At 38.7% G+C, this 12,500-nt stretch overlaps 1 protein-coding gene across 1 annotated transcript in view; it reads right to left on the bottom strand.

Moving 5' to 3' along the window:
• Window positions 1-3,935: 3,935 nt before the first annotated feature.
• The window catches only part of LOC119569266 (bridging integrator 2-like), a gene marked incomplete at its 5' end in the record, with an annotated part of 18,792 nt that continues 10,227 nt past the window's right edge, over window positions 3,936-12,500 (bottom strand). Inside the window, 5 exon segments of the mRNA XM_037917503.1 lie at window positions 3,936-4,043; window positions 6,367-6,438; window positions 6,590-6,732; window positions 7,934-7,963; window positions 12,176-12,277. Of these exon segments, the coding sequence (XP_037773431.1) occupies window positions 3,936-4,043; window positions 6,367-6,438; window positions 6,590-6,732; window positions 7,934-7,963; window positions 12,176-12,277 (455 nt within the window).

Raw genomic sequence — 12,500 nt, 5'->3', positions numbered from 1 at the left:
TCTCTCTCCTCTATACTTTCTCTGTCTCTCTCTTTCTTCCCTTTCTATCTCCTTTTCCTTGTCTATTTCTTTCTGTTTCTCTCTCTTTCCTTCTCTTGGTCTCCCCCCCCCCCTTCTCTCTCTCTATTTCCCTCCCTTTCTCTTTCTTTCTCTCTCTCTCTCTCTCCTTTCCTCCCCTCCCCCTTCTCTCTCTCTCTCTTTCTCTTTTTTCCCTACCTCTCTCTCTCTTTCTCTCTTTCTTTTTTTTTTCTCTCTCTCTCCTCTTCTCTTTTCTCTCTCTCTCTCTCTTATTCTCACTCTCTCTCTCTATGCCTCTCTTTCTTTCTTCTCTCTCTCTCTCCCTTTCTTTCTCTCTCTCTCTCTCTCTGTCTCTGTCTCTATCTCTCTCCCTTTCTCTCTCTGTCTCTTCCTCTCTCTCTATCTCTCTATCTCTCTCCCTATCTCTCTCTCTAATAGGACTTTAATCAAACACCATTTAAACAGTTAATAATAGTAATAATAATTGAAAATAATTACAAAGAAAGAGAGAAAAAAATCACGTTGATAATAATAATAATAATAATAATAAAAATATTAATAGTAGTAATAATTAATTTTCAAATTTCTAAAACGCACATATGTAGACATATTTACGTACATAAATAAGGTACACATACATACATATATGTATGTATATGTACGTGTATGTATCATTTACATGTGTACACAGCACTGTTGTGTACATATTTATGTACATAAAATATATGTGCGTGTTTATATAGTCATGTGCACATGTGTATATATTCTTGCGCACATGTGTATATATTCTGGTGCACATGTGTGTGTGCGTGTGTACATTTTTGTGCATGTGTATATATTCTGGTGCACACGTGTGTGTATGTACACATGTGTATATAAGCTTGTGCACATATAGGTATATCTGTGCACATGTGTGTGTGCATTCCTGTGCACACGTGTGTATGTACACATGTGTATATAAGCTTGTGCACATATAGGTATATCTGTGCACATGTGTGTGTACATTCCTGTGCACACGTGTGTATGTACACATGTGTATATAAGCTTGTGCACATATAGGTATATCTGTGCACATGTGTGTGTACATTCCTGTGCACACGTGTGTATGTACACATGTGTATATAAGCTTGTACACATATAGGTATATCTGTGCACATGTGTGTGTACATTCCTGTGCACACGTGTGTATGTACACTATGATTTACACGTGTATGTGTATATATAAATCAACGCACATATGTACACAAACAAGAAAAAAAAATCGTATTTATTATAAATTAGAAATTAGAGGGAAAAAAAATTATGTTTTGTATCATGTTGCCATGTGGGTGTCATTGTTAATGTTGCCATGTGGGTGTCATTGCTATGTTGTCGTGTGGGTATTTTTGCTATGTTGCCATGTGGTCATTGCAATATTGCCATGTAGGTATTGTTGCAATGTTGCCATGTAGGTATGTTATGTGGCATTATTTCTATGTTGCCATATGGGTATGTATTACTGAGTTGCCATGTAGGTATGTTGCCATGTTATTGCTATGCTGTCACAGGTATGTTATGTTGCCATGTTATATATTATGTAGGTTCAATTGTTTATAAGTTATGTTGCCAACATAATAATGGGTTATGCTGATAATGAAGTTTCAATATTGCATGTTGGGACTTAATTCCTTCAGTATGTGGCCATGTGTTGAAAAATGTTAATCATGTAGGTATGTGTTGAAAGATGCTAATTACGTAGGTATGTCATGCTGGTATTTTTATGTGGTATCCAGCCATGTAGAAAAGGGATTATGTAGGGATGGCGCATAATCTATGTAGGTATGAAGGTTATATTAACATAACACAACACGCAGTGTACATAATCTATGTAGGGTATGTGGCTATATTAACATATAACATAGCCTTACATCATCCATGTTGCCATAGCATCATCCATGTTGCCACAGCATCATCCATGTTGCCACAGCATCATCCATGTTGCCATAGCATCATCCATGTTGCCATAGCATCATCCATGTTGCCATAGCATCATCCATGTTGCCACAGCATCATCCATGTTGCCATAGCATCATCCATGTTGCCATGTGGTCTACACACAAGGCAAGTATGTGGCATGTTGCCTCATAACCACGAGTTTCTCAAACAAAAAAACAGGTAGGTAGTTTAAAACATGTGGCTTATGTAGTTTTAAAAGGCATATTCGTTACATTCGTTTACAGAAACACGGCAGGTATGTTGGTATGTGGCACATATGTTGAGAATAAAGTCGGTTTACATACTAACTAAACGTTCTTATTTTTAGTATATATATATATACATGTTACTTCATATATAAGGCACCTGGTTTTATTTTCATTAAAGGGAGGGAGGGAGGGAGAGAGGGAGGGGGAGAGAGGGAGGGGGGGGAGGGGGGGAGAGAGGGAGAGAGGGAGGGGGGGGAGAGGGGGGGAGAGAGAGAGAGAGAAAGAGAGAGAAAAGAGAGAGAGAGAAAGAGAAAGAAAAAAGAGAGAAAGAGAAAAAGAGAGAGAGAGAGAGAGAGAGGAGAGAGAGAGAGGAGAGAGAGAGAGAGAGAGAGAGAGAGAGAGAGGAGAAGAAGAGAGAAGAAGAAGAAAAAGAAGAGAGAGAGAGAAGAGAAGAAGAGAAAAAGAGAGAAGAGAAGAGGAGAAAGAGGGGAATGATAAAAGAGAGTGCACAGAGAATAGGGAGGAGAACGAGGGAATGGAAAAAAAAACAGGGAATAAATATGAGAGACAAAGAAAAGAAAAAAAAAAAAAAAAAAAAAAATCTCCTTTTTACAAAGAAAAAAAAATAATAATAAAAAGAAAAAAAATATTAAATAAATCACCAAAGTTAAATTATTTTTATTAATATCAACACTTTTTTTTAAACATCATATTTATCTAATTAAACATACAGTTTGGCTGCAAAAAAAAAAAAAAAAAAAAAAAAAAACACAATATATATATCTATATATACGATACCAAATAAGTTATTTTTAAAAAGAATTTACAGAGAAGAAGAGAAAATTATTCTTTTTTTTGAGAAAGGAAAAAAAAAAAAAATTACATATTTTGAGAAAGTAATAAAAAAAAAAAAAAAAAAAAAAAAAAAAAAAAAAAAAAGGATACTAATTATACATATAGATTACAAGGAAAAGATAATTAGACAGTTAAATAACAATTAAAAAAAAAAAAAAAATATACGAGTATTGTTGTGAGCACAGGCTTATTAATTAATGAAATTAATATTTAAACCTATTGACAGTATTATCGATAACAGATTTTCAATATACAAGAAATATTTTGATCAAGGGAAAGTCCCTTTGGGTTTTCTGTTCTGGTTTTCTGTGGGTTTTTTTCTTTTTATTTTCTGTTCTGGTTTTCTGTGGGTTTTTTTCTTTTTATTTTCTGTTCTGGTTTTCTGTGGGTTTTTTGCTCCTTCGTTTTCTGTTCTGGTTTTCTGTGGGTTTTTTGCTCCTTCGTTTTTCTGTTTCGTGGTTTTCTGTGGGTTTTTTGCTCCTTCGTTTTCTGTTCTGGTTTTCTGTGGTTACTATTCTGCTTTTCTTCATCTTCTATTCTGGTTTTCTGCGGTTTCTTTCTTCTGCTTCGGTTTCTATCTTGGTTTCCGTGGTTTCTGCCGAGACACTCGATTATATCCTTCGGTTTCCATCCTGCTTTCTGCAGTCTCTCTGCCTCGGTTTCTATCCTGGTTTCCTTGGTTTCTGCCGAGACTCGATTCTCTCTCCTTCGGTTTTCTAGTTCTTGCGTTCTCTTTCGGTCTCTTTCAAGATTTAATTTTCATCTTTAATAACCAGAATTCACTATTTTCAGTCTACGTTTTCATTTTTCTTGTCTGTATTACATTATCTATCTACGTCTACATTTCCCTTGTCTATATTATTATTATTACTATTACTATTATTTTATATTCTTCATCTTAAGACGTTTGAGACCGACCAAGGCGGAGACGCGGATCATCTCCATGGCTTGAATTTTCCAACGCATGGCAACGTGTAAGGTTTTATGCTGTTGGCATTCTAAGGCAACTGAATGGCAGGAATAGTTTACGAGGGTTATTTTTTTCCCCCCATTGTCAGGCATAGTTTGTGGGGTTTTTTTCCCGTTGTCAGGTTTTTTTTTTCCCCCCGTTGATAGGCATAGTTTGTTGGGGGTGGAGTGGGGGGGGGTTCCCGTTGTCAGGAATTAAAAGGCATTTGGCAGGAATAGTTTCTGTGGGTTTTTGCCCTTGTTGGCAGAAATAGTTTCTGTGGGTTTTTTGCCCCACCGTTGTCAGGAAGGTTTTTTTTCCCCCCTGTTAGGGTTTTTTACCCCCTGTTGTCAGGGTTTTTTACCCCTGTTGTCTGTTTTTTTTCCCCCTGTTATCTGGGTTTTTTCCCCGTTGTCAGAAATAGTTAGTGGGTTTCCCCCCCCCCCGTTGTCAGGAATTAAAAAGGCAGTTGCAGGAAAGTTTGTGGGATTTTTAGTTTTTTTCCCCGTTGTCAGGAATTCAAAGGCTGGTGGCAGCGGTGGGATTATCCTTTTCTCTTTTCTTCTGCTTCTTCTCTACCACTTTCTTCTGTTCCTTTCCATTTGTTTTTTATTATTATTATCATTCTCTTATTCTGCTCTCTTCAATTATCTTTTCCTTTTTCTACCTCTTTCTTTATCTAACGTCTCTTATCTCCTCTTCTCTCATCTCCTCTCTCCTCTGTTCTTCTCTCTCCTCTTCTTCCTCTCTCTTCTCTCTTTCCTTCTCTCTCTCTTCAATTTGGGCAAAATTACGAAGAAGAAAAAGGAGGAGGAGGAGAAAGAATCAGAATGGGAGAAAGGGAGATAAAGAAGGTAAACGCCAGAAAACGAGAAAATATTTCTTCCAGACGCACACAGAAACACATACGCACATATGTGTGTACGCGTTGAGGAGGGAAGAGAGAAAATAACACTATTTTTTCTTCTTCTTCTTCTTCCTGTTCAGATCGATGGGGAAAAGAGAAAGAGAAAGAGAGAGAGAGAAAAAAGATTAATTTCTTCTATTCCTCTTTTAACCAAGAGTTCTTGCTTTTTTTTTCTCTCTTTTCCTTTCTCTCTCCCTTTATTGGTTCTTCCTCTTCCTCCTTTCAATGTATTATAGATCTTTCCTTCTCCTTTGCCACTTATTCCCACCTTTCTTATTCTTCTTTCTTCACCTTCTATTCTCCTCTCCTTTCTTCATCTTCCTTTGACGTTTTTATCCTCCTCCTTCACCTCTTTCCTCCTTCCTCCCTCCTCCTCCTCCTCTTCCTCTTCTTCTTCCTTCCCTCCTCCTCCTTCCTCTTTCCTCTCCTCCTCCTCTTCTCTTTTTCCTTCCCTTCCTTCCTCACTCCTCCTCTCTCCTTCCTCCTCCTCTCCTCCCTCCTCCTTCTATCCTCCTTCAGAGGCGAGTCGAATTCGTTAGGGAAAGCCCTTTCCAGGTTCTCCTCCTCCGACAGCCACCTCCTCTGAATGAGCAGAGAGAGGGATGAGAGGAGAGGTTGCAAAGGGAAGAATTGGAGAAAGGAAAGAGAGAGAGAGAAGAGAGGGGAGAGAGAAGGAGGAGAGAGGAGAGAAGGAGAGAGAGAGAGAGAAAGAGATTTAGAGAAGATTAGAGAGGAGAGATGAGAGAAAGGGGAGAGAGAGAGAAAAGGGGAGAGGGGGGAGAAAGAGATGAAGAGGGATAGAGAAAGAGGAGAAAGAGAGAGAAAGAGAGAAGAGAGGGAGAGAGAGTGGAAGAAAGGGAGAAGAGGAGGAGAGAGAAGGAGAGAAAGAGAGAGAGATAAGAGAGATGAGAGAGAAGAAAGGGAGAGGGTGAGAAGAGTGAAAAGGGGGAGAGGGGAGAGAAAGAGAGAAAGAGAGAAGAGAAGAAGAAGGAGAGAAGAAATGCCAAAATACCCTGAAATACCTTATATAACCTCTAATACCAAGAAAACGCGCAGAGAGACTAAAAAGAAAAGAAGAAAAAACGAAATCACCCCCAGGAAAAATAAAACCCCGGAAAAACTAAAAAACTTCCCCCTGAAATACCCCAAAAATACCTCCCTAAGAAATGACACTAAAAAGACTCCCCTTAAAAACCCAAAAATACTCTTCCCCTAAAATACCCTAAAATACCCTCCCCGCCCTAAAATACCCACTGTCCTCGGGGTGCGTACTCCACCACCTGGATGACGTCACCCACTTCGAAGCCGATCTCGTCCACGTCCTCGCGAGAGTCTCTATAAAGGACCCTCCTCCCCCCTTATATACCCCCTAAAATACCCCCTAAAATACCCTCCCCCCCTGAAATACCCCCTAAAATACCCTCTTCCCCCTTAAAATACCCTAAAATACCCACCTGTTCCTCGGGGTCGTCGTACTCCACCACCTGGATGACGTCACCCACTTCGAAGCCGATCTCATCCACGTCCTCGCGAGAGTCTCTATAAAGGACCCTCCTCCCCCCTTATATACCCCTAAAATACCCCCTAAAATACCCTCCCCCCCTTAAATACCCCCTAAAATACCCTCTTCCCCCTTAAAATACCCTAAAATACCCTCCCCCCCCCTAAAATACCCACCTGTTCCTCGGGGTCGTCGTACTCCACCACCTGGATGACGTCACCCACTTCGAAGCCGATCTCATCCACGTCCTCGCGGGTGTACTTGTACGTGGCCCTCACGCGGTACAGCACGCCCGGGGGGAGGTTGTCCGTGCTGGCTCCTGAGGGGGGGGAAATTGGGGTGTGAAATTGGGATGTGAAATTGGGGGTGAAATTGGGATGTGAAATTGGGATGTCAAATTGGGTGAAATTGGGGTGAAATGGTGGGGTGAAATTGAGTGTAATTGGGATGTGAAATTGGGGAAAATTGGGATGATGTGATATTGGGTGATGTAATTGGGTGAAATTGGGTGAAATTGGGATGATGTGATATTGGGTGATGTAATTGGGATGATGTGAAATTGGGATGTAATTGGGTAATGTAATTGGGTGAAATTGGGATGATGTGATACTGGGTGATGTAATTGGGTAATGTAATTGGGGGTGATGTAACTGGGATGTCGAAATTGGGATGGAGATGTAATTGAGGTGTCAAAATTAGCTTTGAAATTGGGATGTTGAATTTGGTATTGAAATTGGCATGCTGAAATTGGTTTCCAAAATTGAGGTATCGAAATTGAGGTATCGAAATGGGTTCTGAAATTGGGTGAAGTTGTAATCGGTTCTGAAATTAGGATGCTGAAATTGGCTTAGAAATTGGTTCTGAAATGGGATGTTGAATTTGGGTGTTGTGAAACTGGGTGAAATTGTGACGTTAAAATTGGGTAATGTTGAAATTGGCGAAGTTTTTGAAGTTAAATGTTTTATTGAAATTGGGAAATTATGAAGCTAGGAAAAAAAAATTAAAGTGTAAAAATCATGTGGTTTTTTAATTTTTATTTATATATATATTCATGTTTTGGATTTTGAGAAACTGTTGCTTTTTTGTATTAAAATCACGTGCTTTGAAGTTAAAATTAGAAAAGCAGGTCTTTCTTAAAAGAAGAAAATTTTTGATTTTGAAATTGACTTTGAAAAATGGATTTTAAAATAATATATATACTTTATTTTGTATAAATAATTTGGAAATGTATTTTTTAAGTAATTTTTACATGTATTTTTGAAAAATTTATTTTGAAAAACATTCTAAAAAAATACTTTTCAAAAACTGATTTTGAATAATATTTTTTAAAACTCAAACTTTCAAAAAAAACAGATTTTCTCAAAATGATCCTAAAATCCTTTTATTCCCCCCCCCCCACACACACAAAAAATATATATATATATATATTTTTTTTTTTTTCTTTTTTTTTTTGAAATCCATTTTTCAAAGTGATTTTTGAAACTTTCTTTTTTTTTTATCTTACAAATGATTTAACAAACCATTTTTGAACAGACTGCTTGTGATCAGACCTAGAGGAGAGAATAATTTACATTTTAGAAATTAAAAAAGTTTTTGAGAAAAGGGGGGGAGGGAGGGAGGAGAGAGAGAGAGAGAGAGAGAGAGAGAGAGAGAGAGAGAGATAAAGAGAGAGAGAGAGAAAAAGAGAGAGAGAGAGAAAGAGAGAAGAGAGAGAAAAAGAGAAGAGAAAGAGAGAGAGAGAGAAGAGAGAAATAGAGAGAAAAAGAAGAGAGAGAATAGAGAGACAGAAGACAGATCGGAGAAGAAAATTTGAGAAGACAGAAGAAGATTTGAGAAGGAGAACAGATTTTGACAAAATAGATTTGAAGAAACAGATCAGAAGAAAGATTTGAAGAAATAGATTGAAGAAAAAGATTGACAAAATAGATTGAAGAGAAAACAGATGAACAGATTGACGAAATAGATTTGAAGAAAAGATTCAGAAGAAAGAATTAGAAAGAAGACAGATTGAACAGATTTGACGAAATAGATTGAAGAAACAGATCAGAGAAAGATTTGAAGAATATGCATTTTTGATGAATACAGATTTTGACAGATTTAGAAATAGATTTTGAAGAAATAGATTTAAAAGTACAAAGTAGGTTTTTATGAAAATGAGGATTTACAGAACAAGCAAATTATATATATATATATATATATATATATATATATAATTTTTTTTTTTTTTTTTTTTTTTTTTTTTTTTTTTTTTTTTTTTTTTTTTTTTTTTTTTTTTTTTTTAGAACATACCAAAAAAAATAAAATTAGAAACATGAAGCTTTTGACTTTGACTTAGAATTTAGAAATTATGAATACTCAGTAATAAAAAAAAAGGCATTTTGTTAGTTTCAAAATATTACACACAAAATATTGTCCATGAATATATAATTAGAAAGGGTTATTTTTAGTTAGTTAATTAATAATAATTATGATAATCATAATGATAACAATGATAATCACAATAATAATAATAATAATAATCAAAACAATGATAATAATTATAATGAAGATGATAGTAACAGCAAACATATATATATATATATATATATATATATTTTATATATATATATGTAATATATATATGTAATATATATATGTAATATATATATACAAATATATACATATATATTTATATATATACATATATAAATACATATATAGATTTATATATACATACATACAATATACAAACATTTATATATACATAAATACAATATATATATGTATGTATATAGGGAGAAAGAGGGAGAAACAGTGAGAGAGATAAAGATAGAGATAGAGATAGAGAGAGAGAGAGAGAGAGAAAGAAAGCGAGAGAAAGAAAGCAAGAGAAAGCGAGAGAAAGAGAAAGAAAGAAAGCAAGAGAAATGAGAGAAAGAAAGTGAGAGAGAGAGAGAGAAAGAGAAAGAAAGAAAGCAAGAGAAAGAGAAGAAAGAGAAAGAAAGCAAGAGAAAGGAGAGAGAGAGAAAGAGAGAAAGAGAGATAACGAGCAAGAAAGAGAGAAAGAAAGATAACGAGAAAGAGAGAGAGAGAGAGAGAAAGAAAGCGAGAGAAAGAGAGAGAAAGAAAGCAAGAGAAAAGAGAGAGAAAGAAAGCAGAGAAAGAGAGAGAGAGAGAAAGAAAGCGAGAGAGACTGATTAAATAAATAATTAAATAAATAAACAGTAAGCAGGAATTGCTACAAAAAAAAGGAACCCCTCGGATGGCAATACTCCACAGGTCAGAGGTCATAGGCATGTACACATATAACGTGTGCGTATGAGCGTACAGCCATTAAATGTGCACATGCAGAGACGTGTACGCATCCAAGTGAAAGTGCGTAGTGGCGTGCGTACAGATGCGTACATGTGCGTAATAGCGAGCTTACAGACGTACATGTGCGTAAGTGCGAGCTTACAGACGCGTACATGTGCGTAATAGCATGCGTACAGACGCGTACATGTGCATAATAGCATTCTTACATATACGTACATGTGCGTAACAGCGTGCTTACAGGTATCGAACGCACACATACGTGCGTGCGTACAGGAATCAAACGCATACATGTGCAAAGGTGTGTGACTACATGTACGGATGTGCGGGTGACTACATGTACGTAACGTGCAGGCGTACAGCTGATTACATGTACGTAACGTGCAGGCGTACAGCTGATTACATGTACGTAACGTGCAGGCGTACAGGTGACTACATGTACGTAACGTGCTTGTGTGCGTGCGTATTGGTGTCTAAACAACCCAATAATTAATTAAAAAAAAAAAATCAAATATGACTAAAATTAACTATCTCGATACGCCTAACTATCATGGATGGATGGAGGGAGGGAGAGAGAGAGAGAGAGAGGGAGGGAGGGAGAGGGAGGGAGGAAGAGAGAAGAGAGAGAAAGAGAGAATGAAAGAGAGAGAGAGAGAAAGAGAGAATGAAAAAGAGAAAGAGAGAGAGAGAGAAGAAAAAGAGAGAGAATGAAAAAGAGAAAGAGAGAGAATGAAAAAGAGAAAGAGAGAGAGAGAGAGAGAGAGAGAGGAGAGAGAGAGAAAAAATCTTCAATGCCAACCGAAATAAAATAAATACCCAAGCAAAAAAAAACTCCAATAGGCCTACACAATTCCTCGCATAGGCCTATCCAAATTGAAGTGGCGGGGGGGGGGGGGGAACACAGCACTTTCCTGACCCTAATCAAAACTGCAGCCATAGGCCTAACCTTTAAACAGATGCCTTTCAAAAAATTTTAATAAAATTTCATATCAGAGCATAGGCCTACTCTCAAAATATAAATAAATAAATAAAAATAAATAAATAAATAATAATTATGATAATAAATAATAATTATGATAATAATAATAATTTTATCTAAGATATAATTCTACATAGTCAAAAATAGGCCTATTTTCTAGGGAAAAAAATCATAGGCTGTAAAAAAAAAAGCATTTGGCCACAATGTAGGCCTTTTTTTTTTACATAGGCCTATCCAAGCACATATCTGCCACAACATAAGCCTACCCCAAAAAAAAAAAAAGCCACAACATAGACCTACTCACACAAAAAAAAAATGTTTGCCACAATATAGGCCTACTCAAAAAATAACACAATAGGCCTACTAAAAGCTTTTTTAAAGTCCTATAAGCTTATCAAATTGGCCTCCTAAAAGCTTTTTAAATAGGCCTACTAAAAGCTTTATCAAACAGGCCTAAAAACTCAAATAGGCCTACAAAACGCCTCTCAAACGGGCCTGCTGAAAAGCTCGCCGCAAGCAAGCAGGCCTACGCAAACGCCGCAAAACAGCCTACAATAGGCCTATCGAAAGCGCCTCAGGGGAAAGGCCCCACCAATAGGCCTATCGAAAGCGCCTCAGGGGAAAGGCCCCCCACCAATAGGCCTATCGAAAGCGCCTCAGGGGAAAGGCCCCACCAATAGGCCTATCGAAAGCGCCTCGGGGGAAAAGGCCCCACCAATAGGCCTATTGAAAGCGCCTCGGGGGAAAGGCCCCCTATCAATAGGCCTATCGAAAGCGCCTCAGGGGAAAGGCCCCACCAATAGGCCTATCGAAAGCGCCTCAGGGGAAAGGCCCCACCAATAGGCCTATCGAAAGCGCCTCAGGGGAAAGGCCCCACCAATAGGCCTATCGAAAGCGCCTCGGGGGAAAAGGCCCCCTACCAATAGGCCCCACCAATAGGCCTATCGAAAGCGCCTCAGGGGAAAGGCCCCACCAATAGGCCTATCGAAAGCGCCTCAGGGGAAAGGCCCCACCAATAGGCCTATCGAAAGCGCCTCAGGGGGAAAGGCCCCACCAATAGGCCTATCGAAAGCGCCTCAGGGGAAAGGCCCCACCAATAGGCCTATCGAAAGCGCCTCGGGGGAAAGGCCCCACCAATAGGCCCCACCAATAGGCCTATCGAAAGCGCCTCAGGGGAAAGGCCCCACCAATAGGCCTATCGAAAGCGCCTCGGGGAAAGGCCCCACCAATAGGCCTATCGAAAGCGCCTCAGGGGAAAGGCCCCACCAATAGGCCTATCGAAAGCGCCTCGGGGGAAAAGGCCCCCTATCAATAGGCCCCACCAATAGGCCTATCGAAAGCGCCTCGGGGGAAAAGGCCCCCTATCAATAGGCCCCACCAATAGGCCTATCGACAGCGCCTCGGGGGGAAAAGGCCCCCCAACTGCAAGGCCTACAAAAAAAAAAAAAAAAACGCCGCGAGGCCTGTCCGTCATCCCCCTTGAAGCACTTACCGACGGGGATGTCGTAAATCTGTTCCGAGTGAGTCTCTGCCGCGGACTGGGGCGCGGGTCGGGTCTCCGAGGGGGGGGAGGGGGGCTCCCCTTCCCCGGAGGCTGTGGGCGGGAGAGACAGGGTCAAGCAAGCAAAAAAAAAAAAAAAAAAGGGGGGGGGGGGGTAGGGGGAGGGTCGAAATGCAGGTCACGCCAGGGTCGGAGGTCGTGTTTTGGGGGTTTAGGAGTTTCAGAAGAGACCATTATATATATACGTGTATATATATACACACATATATCTACGTATATATATATATATATATATATATATATATATATATATATA

The sequence above is a fragment of the Penaeus monodon genome, unplaced genomic scaffold (genome assembly GCF_015228065.2).
Source record: "Penaeus monodon isolate SGIC_2016 unplaced genomic scaffold, NSTDA_Pmon_1 PmonScaffold_1376, whole genome shotgun sequence".
NCBI classification, from domain to species: Eukaryota; Metazoa; Arthropoda; class Malacostraca; order Decapoda; family Penaeidae; genus Penaeus; species Penaeus monodon.
The sequence above is the reverse complement of the archived record's forward strand: the minus strand, read 5'-3'. Positions and strand labels throughout refer to the sequence as shown.